At 42.4% G+C, this 20957-nt stretch overlaps 1 protein-coding gene across 1 annotated transcript in view; it reads left to right on the top strand.

Annotated features, from left to right (window-relative positions):
- Positions 1 to 20528, top strand: part of tshz3b (teashirt zinc finger homeobox 3b) — a 41021-nt gene extending 20493 nt beyond the window's left edge. Inside the window, exon 3 of the mRNA XM_056376351.1 lies at positions 15096 to 20528. Coding sequence (XP_056232326.1) covers positions 15096 to 18751 — 3656 coding nt within the window. The 3' untranslated portion in view covers positions 18752 to 20528. The remainder of the gene's footprint in view (positions 1 to 15095) is intronic.
- Positions 20529 to 20957: the final 429 nt, after the last annotated feature.

Raw genomic sequence — 20957 nt, forward strand, 5'->3', positions numbered from 1 at the left:
ATTATATAACATATTAGCAGTTTGCATAATTAAATTGAAATTGAAATGAAATCCTACATCATGCAAAAGAGCTAATTAAAACAAAGTTGTCACATTGACATTTAAGGTGTGTTGATTGATCATAATGTCATGTTATGCATTGAGTAACATGGAAAACATTAACCCGTATAAGTTGCTGGTAGTCGGGGCGCCTCGGTGGCTCACTTGGTAGAGCGTGTACCATTAGGACTCGGTCCTGCCCATGGGTCTGAATCCGACCCACTGCCCCAGCTACACGTTTTCACAGTCTAGCCTATTAGCTTGTTATATATTGTTGCTTAATGTCACGATAATTACAACCTACTGTATCGTCAGATACTAATAACTACTAATACTCCTGCTCTGATACCACTACTAGCTAGATGTTTGGTTAGCTATATAGCCTTTGTATTTCTTACTGGGAACCTCTTAACTGGCATCTTGATGTTCTGTTAATCTGGCGGTGTACTGCAGTGTTTGAAGAAAAAACTAATTAAAAAAGTGAATTAATGTTTTAGTTGTAACATTTGCCATGGATATTTATCCCTTTATTAATTAAATATTAGTAGATTTGACATATAGAAGCCAGAATATTGGTTGTGTAGTTAGACAAAGCCTTGTTTGCCTTTTTGTTCTACCTGTAGCCGGGGTCATGTGCCTAGTTGGTTCTTTCATATACTGTGGTGTTTTTACACACACACACATACACACACACACGCACACACACACACACACACACACACACACACACACACACACATCCTTTTTGACATTGTATGCATGACATTAAAAAGACCTTTCTTCTTTTTTTTTTTAGCTGGTCTTCAGGCCTAATTACATGGCGGTTTCCTTCCTGACATAATTCATTGCTGTCTGTGTATTTACCGTACTGCAAACACACACACACACACACACACACACACACACACACACACACACACACACGCTGTGGCAGACACAAACATCCAACGCTTTGAAACTGAAAACCCATCTTTCCCCCTTGACCAACTCACACACTCACACAAACACGGAACCGAATGGCCAAGAGGAAAGGTGTTGATGGCTTGATCCATCATGTGGCATACGCACAGTTCGACTAACACACTAACTACATATCAAAGCCAAGGAAAAAAACCTTGTTTTAAAACTACCTACAGCTCTCAGGTTGCATTTTAATTGCATGTTACTCCAAAGATGATGAAGGGGGAGAAGTTAAAGAGTAGAAAAATCAGCAAGGCTTTGATGGAGAGTTACATGCAGAAGGTCCCCAAGCTACAGCATCAATATTTAATGGAAACGTAGCTTTTTTTTTTCTTGAAACTATGGAACAATGTGAAAAGACAGAAGACTTTGTGGGACTGCTTTTTGTATAAACAGGTCTCAAAATTAGAATTGAAAAAGATTTAAACGCCATTGTAGGACAGTATTTTCTTCAATACTTGTGTCTGTGTGTCTCATTTTCATGTGACTGTGGAATGGCTGCAACTTAATTGTCGCTTATGTTTTTCTCTTTTTCTCTCTCAATTCATGTTGTGTTTATTGGCATGGGACACACCAGTGTTTGCTGCCAAAGCAAAACACAAGAACAGACACTGCAACGAGAATAAATAGGCACTAAAGTTACATGCGATATATTTGGAAAATAATTGCGAGGGTGTTAATGACAGTAAAATGAGTCAATTCAATGACTGCTGTAAGTGAAGTGATGAATGATGAAGTTGAGTATGAGTATTTGGAGACCTTGTGTTTTCTCCGTGTCCATGGCATCCTCTCTGTCTCTGCTGTCATCACACAGTTTAACACATATTGACCGGTTTTATTTTGAAATCCTGGAAAATACGTCCTTGTAATTTTTGGGTGATGCATGCCGTGCAGAAAGTTCTTCTTATGACAGAGCGAGCAGAGGATGTTGACTGTGTTCATTGTAGCTACGCCTCATTGGCCAGGAAATCTGTCATTTTCTATTTGTCTGTACATACAGAGAAATAGTAAGATTATGCCTTTCATACATGTGCAGACATTATTAATTATCATATTATACTACATAGACCAAATTAACTCCTTAAAGGTCCCATATAGTATAAAGGTGGATGTCCCTGTGCTTTGATTATAAAGCAAATACTGTGAAAGTATCGAAGCCCTCAGTCCACAGAGAAATGCACACAGGCTGTATTTAGAAACTGAGCTTTAAAACCAGCTGTCAGTTCTGTAACTTTGTGATGTCACAACAAAGCCACCACCGCTTTCAGCCCTGTCACAAGCCCGGCCTACCCACGTCCACCATCCAACCTTGCAGCATTTGGTTTCGTTGAGTGTTTACCTGAAATCTGCTCTATTTTTATTATTATTTTTATCACTCAGAAAACAGTGAGCCAATCAAAAGAGACGCTCAGAGCCACCTATCTTCTGAATTGCTCACCAACCTTGTTACTAGAGCTCCAGAAAGAAGCCTGAGAGAGGAGATATAAAACTATATTGAGATGGTTTTTGGTTCTTAAAACCACAAATATACCTTCTTATGGATTTCCAACATTTACATAAAACACAGGGAAAAGTGGAACATATGGGACCTTTAACATCTTCACCCTGACTTATAACTCAAGGGCCTGCATATCTAACCTTGCTTAACCCTTATCCCAACCTTACGGCAGACTGAGGCAAACTGTCCTCCCTTCATATGATTACACTCATCCTCCTCTGCTCAGAAGAACATTTGTTTCTAATAAATATAGAATTACAACTCTAATTCGGACAGTCGCCTTAAAACCCAGATTCATAAATTCCACATTTTCAAACATGTCAGCATAAACGACAATCATACCTCCATTTTTGTACAGGAATTGGAAAGCCAGTGAAAACAAGGCCACGCAGTGTAAGTATGCGTGTGTGTGTGTGTGTGTGTGTGTGTATTCACGCGCATGGCCACACTGAAGCCTGTGTGACTCTAAGCCTCATTAAATGAGCCCCCATACACGGAACTGGCGCTGTAAACATGCTAATATTTCTTAATGGCACTCGCCTACATTGATATGCATGTGAACTCTAGACCGTTAACCCCCTCTATCCCACCCCACCCCACCTCATCAACAAAGACACACACACACACACACACACACACACACACACACACATACACACTTGCCACCATTACAGGGGCCCCCAAGCTCTCTGTTTTTCCATTAATATCAAGTGATTGAGCGTAACATTAGCAGATAAAGCAGAGACTAAGATGACATATATGCCGTGGATGGAGGAATTAAAGCCTAATATAATCACTCGGCCTTGCATAGGGAGAAACCATCGCTCGTCACTATGCCTGACATTTTGATTTCCAGCGTTTCTGGCGCGGCATGAGAGAGGGAGAGACGGACGGGGACTGATTTCTCTTTTAAGTGAACGGATACTTAAGTGATTGTTCAAAAAGGGGGTTCCCACACACACACTTTTAACCTTGTATACAAAAAGCACACACTTGTATAAATAAACATCTATGGACACAGAAGGTATTGATCCTATACCTCTTAGGAAGGAGGTGTGTATGTCTTGGGTGTGCGCGTGTGTGTGCGTGTGTGTGCTAGTGTGTTTGTGTGTGTCTTTAAGCTCTTGGTCCGGCTGGTTATTTTCAGAGCAAGTGGAGAGCACATCAGTTTTTATTAGCTTAATAAATCACCTTTGTTGTCAATCAAGCAGCAGAGAATAATTGGATATGGTTGAAGCCTTGCGTGATGGATTATAAATCATTCAAGATTAAATTAAAAGATAATGCACAAACTTAATGGTTTGTGTTTTGCAGTCTAAATTGCCTTGGAGCAGTGCTGTTTTCCAGCTTTATTGCCAGCTGTTTTTTTTTTTCTCCCTGTAAGACCCCTTCACATTTCACACCTTTTATTGCTCAGACAGAGCTTCACCACTGCTCTTTTACATCTGTGTTTGATTTGTTCTTACTAATTCATTTTTGGGAATATTTCTTTGTGGACGAGATGCATTTAATTTTTAGATGCAGGAGGATTTTAGTGTCTGTGTGTGTGTGTGTGTGTGTGTGTGTGTGTGTGTGTGTGTGTGTGTGTGTGTGTGTGGATGATGAGTTGACACACATGCATCCTGTTGTTTTATAGAGATTTAAACATCTTTGACTTACATTTGCTTTCAATCTGTTCTCAGCAGATGCACCTCAGGCCTGTAGCAGCGATAACACACAAAAAAACAAAACAAAACCAAGTAAAAGGCATTATTGCACAAGAGATGAAAGGAAAAAGAAAGAGGAGACACACAGGCAGGCAGGAAGAGACAGAAAAAGAGCTATATCATGTATATTAAGCTCCGGCCAGTGAATTTAAGTGTGTCCGTTTGCGTTTGAACAGAGCAGGCGTTATCATAATCGCCTCCTGCCAACTTGACAGGACCTTAAAGTGATCCTGTCATTTTATTTACACCCAGACCACTGTGTGATTTTCTCCAAAACACACGCACACACACACACACACACACACACGCGTATACACACAAATGTTCTCCGTTGCTAACTTCCCTAGCGAGCCCAGTCGAGTAGGTCGGATGACATCTTTTGATCAGAGCTGTCCAAAGAGATCAGAGCAGACTGTCAGGTAATAGATACCCAGCAACTAACCAGACTGCGCTGCAAAGAGAGTGTGACTGTGTGTGTTTCTGACAGTGTGCATGTGTGCTTGTGCATGGAAACAGAGAACATGGACAAGTATGCCCTCTTATTTTAGCTCATTTTACTTCTGCAAAATGCAGAAGCACTGACATTACTGCATAATTGTTGCTGGCATACAGCTGTGTTTTCCTTTGCAGTGTGTGTGTGTGTGTGTGTGTGTGTGTGTGTGTGTGTTACATTTATTATTTTAGTTCCTGTATTGTACATTATGGTGTTTTCTTGTGTCCTATTCCCACTTGTATGTGCACCCCTGCCCTCTTGTCAAGTCAGACTGACCTGTGACAAAGACCATGGAATTAGGGAAAATGCGAAGGAAAAATGCGTGTGTGAAAGGCAGACTGGAGATGGTGGAGGCAGGAGGAGAGAGAAATCAAGAGAAAGAGAGAGAGAGAGAGAGAGGCAGGAAAGGGGCAGAAAATGGTGGTAAGAGGAGAGGAACGGCACCAGGCGAGTGTGAGATGAGGATGGACAGAGTTCAGAGAGGAGAAACAAATGGGAGATGGTGGAAATGATGGATCTTGCTTCTCTCTGAACACCCCACTGTTTTCATTCTGTGTGCACACACACACAGACTTATTCACACAAACATTCACACATCCCCTGGGATGAGAACTCATGACCTTAGGCTACCTTGTGGGCTTTGAGAGTGTGACTGCTCCAAGTGAAAGCTATCTAAATAACAAAGGACAGGCAGAGGATCATTCACTGACAGTCACCAGCTGATGTGTGTGCAAGATATTGTTGCCGATGTGTGTCTGTTCTAAGGCTGTCCCCTAAAAGTCAATCAGTCGATGCATCAGTGAAGAAGACCCCGAGTTTTTAGGAACCACATATATGATGTCATATAATGCTCAACTGGGTCAGCACTGTTACTACTGCTACTACTACCACAACTTTTCTTAATGAATGGAGACACAAATGATACAGTCAGTGTAAATGTCTGGTTGAAAACACCCATCCCCTCCTGTGTGAGGTGCTGTATAATTTGTGGCTGCTCCATAACAACTTGGATTTTCCATAGTTTCTGCAGAGCTACTGTGCTATCAGATTACAAATCACAGATATCAGATGGATTACTATTGATATTATGTATTATACATTAGTAATTGTGACCATCAAATTAACAATTCTTGCACATGCTTTGTGCTAAACCCTATCTATCTATCTATCTATCTATCTATCTATCTATCTATCTATCTATCTATCTATCTATCTATCTATCTATCTGCAGGCCGCTGGTTCAGAGCACTGACACCTCCGTTCCACTTACAGCGTTGAAGTTGTAGCAAGCATATAACATTCAACATTTAGCAAAATGTATAAATAAAATGATAAATATGATGCAAGAAGGGCAAATTAATGCAAGTTGACTAAAACTGAAATCAATCCGTGAAGTGCGAGCACACATGACGTAGCTGACAGTGCTCTCTTCACTTAAATTCAACAGCAGGCCCCCACCAGCATCTGGAGTGAGTGTTCCTTTAACATCACATTTAACATGGATTCCCTAAGTGGCCGGCTGGTTGTTTCAAAATGTGTTTAATGCACACATTAAATCCTCTTCCTGTTCATTTCATTCAGTTAGTGATTAAGATTTAATTTTTATTGGGCTTGCAGCAGACTCTGAAGTTGAAAGGGGTTTCTATCAATATGCATCATATACGCATAATAATGCATGAGTGCTGACTCAGTCACTATTTCAGCTTCCATAATGCGTCATCTGAATTTAGCCAGTATTGTCATGATTTATTCACACTACTCACCCTTAATGGGAGATATGTACATTTTTTACGTAAGGGTTTTTTATTGTCTGACCACCTTTTGACTGGTTTCTCAACCGCTTCTCTCATATTCTTTAACATAAGATGTTGAATTTGATGGTAATCTTTGTTTTGTTTTTTAAATATAATTTCACTTATTCCTTTACACCTCCTCTCCGTAATTATCTAACAGTGTCACAGTGATAAGAGGTCAAGCAGAGGCTCAGTGCTACGGAGCTACTGTATGTGTGTGTGTGTGTGTGTGTGTGTGTGAGAAAGAGAGAGAAAGAGTGTATACTTGTTTTACTCATGTTGTGGGGACATACAGTAAGTCACACACATACGCAGGCACAGGTTATGTTTAGGTTAGGGTGAGGCAAATGTTGGATATTATTACTGTTTGTATAAGTCTCCAGGAAATTCATACAAGTCAATGTAATGTCCTCTGAAGTGATGGAAACGTGTGAGGTTCAGTGCTACGGAACTACTATGTGTGTGTGTGTGTGTGTGTGTGTGTGTGTGTGTGTGTGTGTGTGTGTGTGTGAGGGTGTAAAATGTTCACCTCTCCCATGTGCTTGTACGATGCCAAGAGTCAGACTTAGCTGGAAAAATACTGACTTGATAATTAGTTGGCGCACAGTTCTTTACACTTTTGCTACCGCTCTTTATAAATAACTGAAAATCGCTGCTTTTTCACCACAACTCCAACACACACATTCCCACAGTTATAAGAGTCAGTGCTTAGGTGTTAAGTTGACATTCTTAAGTAGACAAACTAATTTTAGATGATGCTGCATTTGATTTGTACAAAAAAAAAGAGATTTGCTAGTAAATACAGGGGAGACTGCTTATAGTGATCACATCTGTCCAGTTCAAACCGACCTCCATCCACACATTTTGTATTTTTTTTACATGAATATAAAGTAATGGAATGGACAGCTTTGCAATTTACTGATTTAAAGATAAAGTATTATAATATGTGCCATGGTCCTCTGCTGCTCCAAGCCTGGTCGGAATGATGAGGGTGAAAGCATCACACTCCACAAACACACACACACACACATAGGCTCACACACAGGCTCACACACAGGCTCACACACACTGGACTTACTGTATAGTGGGAGAGGAGGTGGGGATGGTCGTTACACACTATGGCTCTAAAACTTCATACAAATAGCTTAAGCGTATGACAGCTCGCAGTAGAAGGCTACAACTGTCTTACACTCTTTGTTCCATATGTTGTCAACTATGAAAAGACCCAACACGATTACTAGGAGCAAATTATTTCACCAGAATTTGTATAGGGATAATTCTGTCCCGAGCGTTTTGATCCATATGAACAGCCGATCACTGTAACTGTGATCACTATAAGCAGTTTCCACTCTACTACATGTGTATAAATACAGCACACACACACACACACACACGCATCAGTGAGTGTGTCAGTAGCTCTCTAGCCCAGGCATACACTCTTGTATTGGCACTGTAACAGCAGCATGTAAATACACTGTCAGCAGCTCCCCAGCTGAGTGGCATGGGGAGATGATTAGCCAAGCTAACACTGTTCACACACACACACACACAAACACACACACACACACACACACACACATTTACGTTTACATACACAAGCGTGCTACAGCAGGATCTGTGTTTCTGAATAATTGCAGTATTCCAGTGTGTTGCGATGCTGCTGCAGCCACAGACAGACACACTAACTGTTGCCACTCCAAATCTAATCTCCCCTCTCTCATCCTCCCTCTCTCTCTCCCTTTCTCTCTCTCTTGCTAACACCACTGCCACTATGTGCTGTATATGCTAATATTATCTCGGCTTTTTTGAAAGGCATTTTGCATATTTCGGACTATCGTGCTGTTCATTACCACTTATCAGTACGGAGCTCGTTCCATATAAAAATAATTCATATACAGCACAAACAGATACAGGCCTGAAAAAAACATATATAAAATACATTTTCGAGGGATACCTCAAACAAAAACATATCTTGCAAGATGAGTACAATATTGTCAATACAAACACTGAAATTAAACCCAAAAACAGTAGAAATCTCTTCCGTATATGATTCTATGAAAATGAGGAATATTAAAATATTAAGGAGAATATATCACTCTATATGTACACACGATAAAGTAGAGCAGAGGTCACAAAAGAGGTGAATCACGGTCCGGATTCAGACCCAAGCGTCCCCAGATATAGAACTTATAAATTACTGACAATTATTACATTTTGCCGAAGCGTTTCTAATGTAATCGGTGCAGCTTTTCTAGCCTTTATGGCACTGGTCATGTGATGCTTCTCAGCCAATCAGACAACATCGGAGAAATAAGTGGGGAAAAAGTGGGAAAGAAAAGAATAGAAAGCTGTTCGGTTCTTATGATGAGACTGTTGGTTAACTGTTGGACTTAACCATGAAGACGAAAAACAAGCTACACTTTTTATTTCATTTAGTAAAAATAAAATCCGACTGTTATGAAGTTATGACTTATTAAAGATGTTATTTTCCTAGAAATGCCAAAAAATATATAGTTATTATTATATTATTGGATAGGGAATATATAGGGATAATTATATATACTGTACTATATATATATATATATATATATTCATTTATTTTATACACATTTTGCCTTACTGGAGCTGGAGCATTGAATACCCTTGAAGTAGAGGAACGTAATGTTAATTTTGATTACCACAGACACATTGTAGTTTCATATGCTGGTTTTCGCAGGACTCGCGATAAAGTATTCATGTGTCTCTGGCAACATGAAGAAGCGATTATCAATGTGTCACATTCCAATGATACCGTAAATATGTTGCAAGTCTGGTAAGTCATGTAGCCGGGTGAAGGAACAGCTCAATTCGTCAGGCGCCCGGGTCGATCGAACACCTCTGGGGATCAATGGCGTACCTCACCAATCCCATGGAGAGACATGCCACTTTAACTGCTCTTTCTGCACACACACACACACACACACATACACACGCAGACAGAAGCCACCCCACCAATTTGTCTGTGCATGTCAAATCACAATAATTAAGCATTATCGATCTCAGATTCAATTAACTTCATTAACGTGGGTTGCACTGGTGATTGGGGAGGGATGGAAATGAGGAAAGGAGGGAGGTGAGGGTGGAGATTATAGGATCTCATTAAGTGGGAAATGGCAGCAGGGTGGATGCATGTCACACACAAATATCTATAAACACACTCTCACATAGGGTGCATGTGGAAAAATTTGAATGGGATATGTGTGTGTGTGTGTGTGTGTGTGGGGGGGGGGGGGGGGGTGTCACTTTCATCTCAGGCCAAGAGACTTGTCTGCATCTTTCTCTCAACAAAAATGTTGCCCTACATGAGACTGATGTGGACAATCTGTCTCTCACACACGCGCACACGCACACACACACACACACACACACACACACACATTGAAACTGCGAGGTCTAAGCAGAAGTGTAAACAAACAACGCTGACGTGCCTGTGTGTCTGATAGGGCTGTTAAGTGGTTATATAAGCATGATAAACTGTTTCCTAACATCATAACATCTGCAGAGTGCATAAGCATTTCCTCACAGACAGGAGCACAGAGACAGAGTTCAGAATCAAGACTTCATAATCTTTCTAAGTATTTCTGATACGGCTGTAAATCCAAAACGATCATTTACTTCCATTTGCTATTATATGACAGATTTGTAATTTTGTTCAGATGTCAAGAATAATTTCTGAGCCCCTTCCACCTCTCCCAGAATCCACTGTGGTGTTTGCTTTCTTGCCTCGGTTTCCAATCTCTCCCGGCCCGTTCTCCTGAAAACAAGATCAAACCACACTCTTCCTCCCTGCTGACAATTCATCTGGAACCCTCTCTGCCTCCCTCTCTCTCTCTCTACTAATTAAAACAGCACCTGCATACCTGGTGTGTTTGGCCCTGGCTTCTTCTACGCCAGTGGTTTTTTTTTTTACGTGTGTATGTGTGTGTGTGTGTGTGTGTGTGTGTGTGTGTGTGTGTGTGTGTGTGTGTGTGTGTGTGTGTGCAGATGTGTTTCTCCATATTTATCTCAGTATCCTCGGTCATAGTGTTGTGAACCTTGCAGCCTGGACCTAAGCCAGTGGCCTCAGGGATCATCTCTGCATGTGCAGAGCGTGTGTGTGTGTGTGTGTGTGTGTGTGTGTGTGTGTGTGTGTGTGTGTGTGTGTGCGTGTGTGTGTGTGTGTGGCCCTAGTCTTGACTTCCTTCCAAGCCCTTCCTCCCTCCTCTTCCTCCTCTCCCCTCAGTCTCTTCTCCTTCTCCCACATAATAAATGTGGTGTCTCTTTTCTCCTTCTTCCCTTTGATTCGCACCATAAATTCTGCTGCAGCTTTATTTGACTGCATTTGTTACTACAATAAACACAATAACGGAGAAGGTGCGGAGTGACCCGTTCCCTCATCCACACATACACACACAAACGCAGTGAAACCATTTTGTATCGAGTTTTTGGTCAATAAAATGGAGAGAGGGACAATGAACAGCCACACTCTTGAACCCAATAGGAATATTACAGTGGATTTCTATTGGGTCAAAACAAATACGTCTGCTGGTATGTGAGGAGTACACATCAGTGATTCCCACTGAGGAGTACTTATACTCCATGAGGTACTTCTGCAGATACCAGGGTATATGAGGAAAAATCAGGGTAATTCAGCTGGTTGGAGAAAAATTTAAATGCAGATTTGTTACCATTACAATACATACAATACATTATTGTATTTACGAAGAAAATAATAAATAAAAATGATAATGATGTGATTTTTGTTGGGGCTTGTATCAAACAAACATGTTCCTTTCCGTCTGGAGGAAATGATTTCTAATCTCTAATCTCCACAATGCTTCATTGATGGTTTGTTCTGACACATTTGACCATTATCAAAAAAATAAATAAAAATTGCAGCTCCTGCAATTTGAATATTGCACTTGGCCATGTTGCAATTTCGATAATATTTCCATGAATTGTTCAGCCCTAATTGTCACAATAACCAATAAACTACCAGCTCCGACAGGCTGACTACACAGGACAGGCGTCTAAAGAGAGAAACATCAATGCCTCTATCACTGTGTTGTGTGTGAAAAAAAAAAAAAAAGATTAGTGTAATAATATCCATTTTATGTCACCCTTTGCAACTGCCAGCAGGGCTTTTGGTGGGTGGTGACATGCTGAAAGAAGACAGGTTCAAAATGAACCTACACGACACATTTAAAAAAAGAATACTATGTTGAAGCAGATATTTATATTAAACTGGATGCAATCAACAGTCTGCAATATTTTATAATGCCACAAAACGGTGCATACAGCTGTGGATGAACCGAAAACTGTCATTGTAGCCGATTCAATGCAGGTTATTGTATCAATGTATTGTGACACTAAACCTATTAAACATCAAAATGTTTTCCTTATTTTAACATCCTCTGCCTCAAACGAGTCCAGAAATCAGCTGTGTGCTTCATGTAGGTGGATGTAGCCTACACGCCGAGGTTTCATTCAGCACATCCCGGTCCCGCTGTTTTCTCCCTGATCCTCTGCATGTGTCTCTATACATACCACACACAAGGTACACAAATCAGCACACACACACAATTACACACGCTGTTCTTATCGCACAAAGGCAGTTAATTTGAAACAGAGTGTGTGTGTGTGTGTGTGTGTGTGTGTGTGTGTGTGTGTGTGTGCGTGTGCGTGCGCGTGTGCGTGTTGTGTTTTAAAGGAGATTTCACATTGATGTTTGGCCTTGATGAGAGCACCGGGCTGCTGTGTTCGTCTGTTTCCTCAGCCAGAGCATTGTTCTCTTAAACAGCTGTCGTTTTGGCTGATTCAGAACAGATGGCATGTACATGTGGGTCTGCTTGGCTGCATGTATGTGCAAGCGGGTGGATGTGTCTCTGAGACAGAATGGGGGAGAGAGAGAGAGAGAGACAGGGAGAGAGAGAGTAGAGTGTATGTGTGTGTGTTTTACATCCATAAATGTTAAAACGTACAGTTGAAATGGGTCGTCAAGGTTTTAAGATTGTTGTACTTAACAATAAAGTAAAAGAAACAACAGTAAATGATGCAGTGTGGATAGGGATCAGGTGACCCTGCAATTTTTTAACCGCACATAACAGCATTTAATACAAGATAACGTGTGTGAAGTGTTTCAAATGGATGCTTTTTGTTGTACTGAACGCTGGAGCAGACTGCATGTTCAACAGAGAAGCTCCTGAGATTGCCTGAAGGCAAAGAGTTGTTATACTACAGCAGTTACAGTACAACTAGTGTGTGTGTGTGTGTGCGTGTGTGTGTGTGTGTGTGTGTGTGCGTGTGCGTGCGCGTGTGCGTGTTGTGTTTTAAAGGAGATTTCACATTGATGTTTGGCCTTGATGAGAGCACCGGGCTGCTGTGTTCGTCTGTTTCCTCAGCCAGAGCATTGTTCTCTTAAACAGCTGTCGTTTTGGCTGATTCAGAACAGATGGCATGTACATGTGGGTCTGCTTGGCTGCATGTATGTGCAAGCGGGTGGATGTGTCTCTGAGACAGAATGGGGGAGAGAGAGAGAGAGAGACAGGGAGAGAGAGAGTAGAGTGTATGTGTGTGTGTTTTACATCCATAAATGTTAAAACGTACAGTTGAAATGGGTCGTCAAGGTTTTAAGATTGTTGTACTTAACAATAAAGTAAAAGAAACAACAGTAAATGATGCAGTGTGGATAGGGATCAGGTGACCCTGCAATTTTTTAACCGCACATAACAGCATTTAATACAAGATAACGTGTGTGAAGTGTTTCAAATGGATGCTTTTTGTTGTACTGAACGCTGGAGCAGACTGCATGTTCAACAGAGAAGCTCCTGAGATTGCCTGAAGGCAAAGAGTTGTTATACTACAGCAGTTACAGTACAACTAGTGTGTGTGTGTGTGTGTGTGCGCGCGTGTGTATGTGTGAGCATGTGCGTGTGTGTGTGTGTGATGTGTGATGGGCTCTGGGATATCTGTGTCTCTGTGCATCTGTTTATCCCACGGCAGTGTCGTATCATCGCCGATGGCAACCAGTGGCTTGACAATGACAGAGACTCCTCTCTGTGTTGCTGCTGATGCAGTACTAACACATACACAAAGACACACACACACACACACACACACAGAACTTGCACTGCTCAGTAATAGATGGGAGTTGGCAAAAGCTGAAGTGTGTTGGTAGCCCGTATTTTCCTGTGTTTCCAAGCCCTTACTCTCACATAACTGTAGGCATTATTTAGAGTTTTGGTTTCAACCTAGTTACCTCGCACATATTTTTCCTCTTTTTGTTGTGTGTGTAAGGAATTTCACCGTGCACGGTTTTACTTTTCTTTTTTTTTTTCCGTTTGTGTGTCTTTGAAAGTGTTAGATTGTGACTGAGTATGTGCTCCTGTGCCACACCCATCCCACTGACCGGCTCACCCCGTGTTTACATACCATGTTAGATGAGTGATGACCTGTTACAACGAGGAATGCTAGGCACAAGCCCACTGATGTTCACACCTACACTCACCTCCTTTGCCAGCGTAGCTGCTCTGTGTATGCCCGTGTCTGTGTGCCGTAGCTTCAGTTGTTACTCAGAAATCCAGCCTTAATCTCAAAAGTGTGAGCATGCAGCATTTCTCATCTGATGTTGTTTTATCCTTTTGATAGACTTATTAACAAAAGAAAACATTCATAGATGTACAAAGAGGCGAGACTGTGATTTGTCTTGATACATCTTTTCTCTGTATGATTTCCATTGTATTAATCTTAAACTAGAGGGATTTGAATATAAATTGAAAGCCTCAAGCCCAGTCCCCGAAGCTAAACTGTAAATAATAACTCTAAACTTTTTCTAATCTTTGGTAATTGAAGCAAATGGGTTTTGCGGGGAGAGATTTGTCGCAGGCAAACGTACATACATTCATTTTTATTTACGAGGAGGCGAGGGCTGAGCAGTGTAATGAGTGAAAATGCATGCTTAATTTAAATGGCGAGTGTGTCTGTTAGGGAATGCATTAGAGTCTGCAGAAGAAGCGTAAGACATATTAATTGACAGACAGGAACCGCTGTCTCCGAGGTTGATACAAGTAATTTATTACTTCAGAAACGAATGCCACCGCCAGAATGTGCTTCATTAATTTCAAATTTAGTTTTAATTTCAAGCTGTTGCCCCTTGAGAAGAATAAGGTGGCAAGTTCTATTTGAAGACACATTTTCCCCTTTCCCTCCCTCCATTTTTCTCTTTCCATCCTCCATCTCTCTCTCTCTGTCTTGCTGTCTCTGATTTTCTGCAATACAGAACAAAGACCTGGGGGTGGAGAGAAAGAATGGGAGGGGGTGGCGACTTGATTCCAATTTGAAAACAATGTCAATGTAAAAAGGGGGAAGTTAGAAACAGAATTACTCCAAGTGTTTATGATAGGAAATACTTTGCCTGTGAATGTCACTGGATGATTGCTCTGTTTCCTCTGGAGAAAGTGTGAATGCCAGAATCTTGCATTTCTATCAGTTCCCCACTTGGTGATGAAAAGGGAATACAAAATTGAGAATCTTCTTTAGATATGCTGTCAGTGTGGTTCTAACAAATCTCTCTCTCTCTGTCTGAGCAGCATATGTCCCTGAAGATGAGAAGGAAGCAGCGCTGTTGGATGAGGACCTGGATGGAGATGACTCAGCTCAGGAAGGGGAGGAGCCTGCTGCCAAGTTCCTATGTCAGGACAAGGACTTCCTTCTCAAAGACAGGCCAGGATCTACTGGCTTCCATGACTCCCCTAACGCTGCTGACTTCTCTGGTCAGGAGCTGGACAGCGAGTCTCACGTGAGCGAATCCAGTGACAGAATGTCTGATTTTGAGAGCTCCCCGCTTAAAAATGAGGACGACATCCTCCTCTCTAAAGAAGCCTCAAACGCTCTGTCTCTGTCTTCCACCTCTGCCATGATGGCCGCTGCCAGTGCCACTGCCACAGTAAGTGGAGATGAGGCCATATTAGCCACAACAGGGTCTGTGGCTGACAGCCTAGAAAAGATGAAGGCTATTTACACCTCCTTCCTGACCAACTCATATTGGTCTACACTGAATCTGAACCTGAGCCAGCCCCCTGCAGAGAAACCTCCTCGCAGTCACAGCAGCAGCAGTAGTAGCAGCAGTAGCAGTAGCTGTGGAAGTGGAGGCTATGACTGGCACCAGACAGCTATGGCAAAAACCCTCCAGCAGGCCTCACAGAACCACCACAACAGACTGGGCATGGTTCAACACCCCACAGTGGCCGTATCCACAGCGTCTACAGAACCCAACCTCTTCAGTACCGTCCAGCTGTACCGGCAGAGCTCCAAGCTCTATGGCTCCATATTTACTGGTGCCAGCAAATTCCGCTGTAAGGACTGCAGTGCAGCCTACGACACACTAGTGGAGCTCACGGTGCATATGAATGAGACAGGCCACTACCGCGATGATAACCACGAGACAGATAGTGAGGGTGCTAAACGGTGGTCAAAACCCAGGAAGCGTTCCTTGCTAGAGATGGAGGGGAAGGAGGATGCACAAAAGGTTCTGAAGTGCATGTACTGTGGGCACTCATTTGAATCCCTTCAGGACCTGAGTGTCCACATGATCAAGACAAAACACTACCAGAAAGTGCCTCTGAAAGAGCCTGTTACACCAGTGGCAGCTAAGATTATCTCCACGGCTCGAAAGAGAGCCCCCATTGAGCTAGACATCCCCAGCTCACCTGACTCTAATGGAGGGACCACGCCCAAGCCCACCTCCCTCAGCGACTCTAATGATATACTCCAGAGGGTCACCAACCCTTACATCACTCCTAACAACCGCTACGGACACCAGAACGGTGCCAGCTATGCCTGGCAGTTTGAGTCCAGGAAGTCACAGATCCTCAAATGCATGGAGTGTGGCAGCTCTCACGACACACTGCAAGAGCTAACCGCTCACATGATGGTGACCGGACACTTTATTAAAGTCACCAACTCTGCTATTAAGAAAGGCAAACCCATTATAGAGTCGTCCACCTCAGCCCCCACGTCCAATTCAACAGTTGAAGAAAAGGTCCAGTCTGTTCCCCTGGCTGCCACAACCTTCTCCCCTCCACCCGCCCCAGTGCCTCCTCCAACCAGCATCTCCCCCTCTGCCATGGCTGTGGAGATAAAAAAGGAGGAGAAGGAAGAGGAATGCACTAAAGAGCCCATCATCAACAACGGTAACAATCTCAACAAGGAGAAGAAGGCAGGAATGGAGGAGGAGGCTGAGGAGAAGTTTGATATCTCGTCAAAATACACTTATTTGACTGAAGAGGATCTGGATGAAAGTCCAAAAGGGGGTCTTGATATCCTCAAGTCCTTGGAGAACACAGTGACCTCAGCCATCAATAAAGCACAGAATGGCGCTCCAAGCTGGGGTGGATATCCCAGTATTCATGCTGCCTATCAGCTTCCAAACATAATGAAGCTCTCTCTGGGCAATTCCGGGAAGAGCTCTCCCCTGAAATATATGTTCCCTGGAGGGGAGATCCTCTCTCCCACTGGCAAGAGCCAGCCTCTGATCTCCCCTCCCAGCCGCCAGACCTCTCCATTGCCCAAAAACAACTTCCATGCTATGGAGGAACTGGTCAAGAAAGTGACTGAGAAAGTGGCTAAGGTAGAAGAGAAAATGAGAGAGCCCAGTGTTGGTGTGAGGGCATCTCCTCTGAGACGTACCACGCCCTCACCCTGCAACAGCGAGGCAGCGGACTCAGCCCGAGGAGAGTCCCCCAAAGAAAACAGAGCAGGTGGTTGTAAAACTCCCGAGAATACAAATGGAGTGGAAAAGGTAGTAGGCGATGGAAATGGAGCCAATCATGGAGATTCAAATGGAGATATTTCCATAAAAGAGTCTGTGGAAAATGGAGTGGAGTCAGCTGCTGTGACATCGCCCCTGCCTGCCTCCATGACTGGAAGTACAGCTATCATTACAGACCATCCACCTCCAGAACAACCATTCGTCAACCCTCTCAGCGCACTGCAGTCAGTAATGAACGTCCACCTGGGGAAGGCCGCTAAGCCTGCCCTGCCCTCCCTTGACCCCATGAGCATGCTGTTCAAGATGAGCAACAGTCTGGCAGAGAAAGCAGCTGTGGCTGCTTCCACCCCACCAGCACAGACCAAAAAGCCCAGTAATGACCACTTAGACCGCTACTTTTACCAGCAACATCTAAACAACGACCAACCCATAGATCTCACCAAAGGCAAAAATGCTGACAAAAACAGCAGTAGTGGTTCTCTGGGTTCGACCGCTCTCTCTTCCACTGCTTCCACCCCGTCCTCGATTCCTCCCCATTCCACTGTCACTATGACCAAAGCCTCAGCTGCAGTAGCTTCCTTCATGTCCAGCTCCCCTTTGAGAGAAAATGCCCTGTCAGACATTTCTGACATGCTGAGGAACCTGACGGAAAGTCAAGCAGTCTCCAAGTCCTCCACACCTACCAGCCAGTCCGAACGCTCTGACATCGAAGGTGTTACACAGGAGGAAACAGAAGATGTTTCACCAGCCCAGAAACGTAAAGGCCGCCAGTCCAACTGGAACCCTCAACACCTCCTCATCCTACAAGCCCAGTTTGCTTCCAGTCTGAGACAAACAAATGATGGCAAGTACATAATGTCAGACCTGAGCCCACAAGAGAGAATGCACATCTCCCGTTTCACTGGCCTCTCAATGACTACAATATCCCATTGGTTGGCTAATGTCAAATACCAGCTGAGGAGAACCGGTGGCACCAAGTTCTTGAAAAACTTGGATTCGGGTCACCCAGTGTTCTTCTGCAGTGATTGCGCCTCTCAGATCCGCTCACCATCCACCTACGTCAGCCACTTGGAATCCCATTTGGGCTTCCGTCTGCGAGACTTGGCCAAGCTTTCTGGGGAGCAGCTGCTCAGCCAGATATCACAGCAACACCATCAACAACGCCACACCAAAGGACTATCTGAAAAACTGCTCTCTAACCTTCACTCATCCAGCCACCCTTTACCCTCCTCTTTACCCACATCCATATCCTCTTCCTTACCCATGTCCCTGTCCTCGTCCTTAACCACCTCGCTGCCCTCGACTGAATCCCCGTCACCCTCCCCGGATGATGACGACAGTGGGGCCATGTACCAGTGCAAGCTCTGCAACCGGACTTTTGCGAGCAAGCACGCGGTCAAGCTTCACCTGAGCAAGACTCATGGGAAGTCCCCCGAGGACCACCTCATGTATGTGTGTGAGCTGGAGAAACAGTAGCACTGGCTGGGGACAATGCTGCACTCTTTCATAATGGCTCACTCTTTCTTGCTCTGTCTCTCTTCATCCTTTCACAGACATTTCTTTCAAAGAAAAGAAAGGATTATTAACGTGATGGAACTGCACAAAGATGCCATACAACTACTGCTTTGAGTTTTGGCACATGGTTTTAAATTTTGCATTGTAGCAGTTTTTTTTTTCTTTGTTTCAGTGTGGGGTAGACTCACTCTGGTCCAACTCACTCGATTTTATGATCTGAGTGTGTGATGTGATCTCCTTTGATAGGACTAGTGAATTTTTTCATAATGTGCAGATGGGGGCTGTTGTCATGGGAAGACACAGTAAATGAAGGTTTAAAAAAAAAAAAAGAGATTCTAAAATGAAGTGGTATGTATTTTGTGTACATGGAAATTAAGTTCCTTTATATTTTGGCATCACTGGGGTGTGATAAGCTGCATGCATAAAATGAAACAGTTTAGTTAAACATTTTATAACTAAATCTGTTGCACTTTCCATGATTTTTTCTCTTCATGTTGTCACTCTCTCCTGCTCGCTCTGTCTTTGTTTTTTCTTTTTTTCTTAATAATGTTTTTGTGCTGGAGTCAGCATTTAAAATTTAACCCTCTGAGTACGTCAAAGCACTTCTACACCTAAGATCCAAACACTATAGACTGAAAGATTTGAGATTGGGAATTACTGAAGCTATTGTTGAGAATTCGATGGACAATGTGTGCATTGTTATCTGCGATGAACTGTTTCCCAGACATAGAGTGTGCTGAGTCTAATGCTAGTCTTCATCTTGGGCTTAATACTTGTCTGGAAGATGCTCACAGGACATTGTAGGAAAAAAAGTATGTAGTAAAAAAGAAAAAAAAAAAGGAAATCTTAAGTCTTTTACTTTGGTCGATCAGGGACCTATATTAATTCAGGTCTGTGTAAAATATGTATATAAAAAACATATTAAGTAATTCCTGTCTAAATTATGCATCATTTCTATATTTTTAATTTAAAAGGATTATGACTATCTGCTGGTGCACATTATATGAAGACGTAAATAAAATTGTTTTGCACAATAGTTTTATAAATGTGTTATTTAATCAAAGGATACGAAAAAAAAGGGAGGTAACAAAGGGATGACAACAGGTGAATCTTTTTATTCCCGACTCGTGCTCAAAGGGTTAAAGACTCTTTTTACCAGACACTACTCTACATGTGCCGCTGTATGAACACTAAAAAGATATTAAAGGTTGTACAAAAAAAGATGTTACTTTATGAAGATATTTCACATGTAAACTGTTATTTATAAGCACTCTTGGTTGTTTCATATCGTTGAATGCCTTTTCGATTGGTGTTTTTTTTCTTCTTTTTTTTTATTATTATTGTTATTTTTTATTTTATTTTTATTTTTTTTGTTCTGTCTAATTGCTCTGCCATGATTCCACACTGCAGCTTTATCTTTTTGGGATATGAAAGGTAACCATGGTTACACTAACCCCTTGAGTGACAAGTTCTGCTACATTTTTGGCAGTTAATTTGCTGAAGTAACTGACAGCTGCCAGTGTAGAGAAATAAAAAAAAAAAGAAAAAAAAAAAACTTATGTGTAAAATATTGGCATGTAAACAGCACAGATACTGTTATGCATTCTGTGCCGTTAGTCTTTTTCATTTCGTTCTTTCGTTTTCTGTTGTTGTTGTTCTTGACAATGAACCCCCATTATATGACTTCATATAACCTTGTTTTCTACTGCAGCATTAAAAAAAAGGAAACTGTTTTTTGCAATAATGTGTGTGTGTGCATCGTGTGTGTCATGGCTATCAATTATGTGTGTGCTGTGCAGTCCCTAATGAGCACATTAGACTGGGAGTGTGTCAACGTCTGTCTGTGACGAGCTGCAGACTAGTTTACAGTGAGTGGCAGCAGTGGGGCCGTGTGGGAGGCAAACACGCACGCACACACACTCTCATACACACAGACATTCAGACATGCAAACAGACACCATCATTGTTGGGCACTTGAATAGCCTCTTCTGTTGTTCTAGTGGTTTAAACTAAGGCATATACTGCATATATATGAGGCTGAGTCTGCAACATAAGACCTCAGAAATAGTAAACAATCGAATGGCTAGAAGTTATTTTATTTTTATGAGGGGGAAGTGGATGCTGGTGGTCTCCCATAAAGCACAAAGCTGTCATTTATAGGCTAAAT

Source organism: Seriola aureovittata, chromosome 1, assembly GCF_021018895.1.
Source record: "Seriola aureovittata isolate HTS-2021-v1 ecotype China chromosome 1, ASM2101889v1, whole genome shotgun sequence".
Lineage (NCBI taxonomy): Eukaryota > Metazoa > Chordata > Actinopteri > Carangiformes > Carangidae > Seriola > Seriola aureovittata.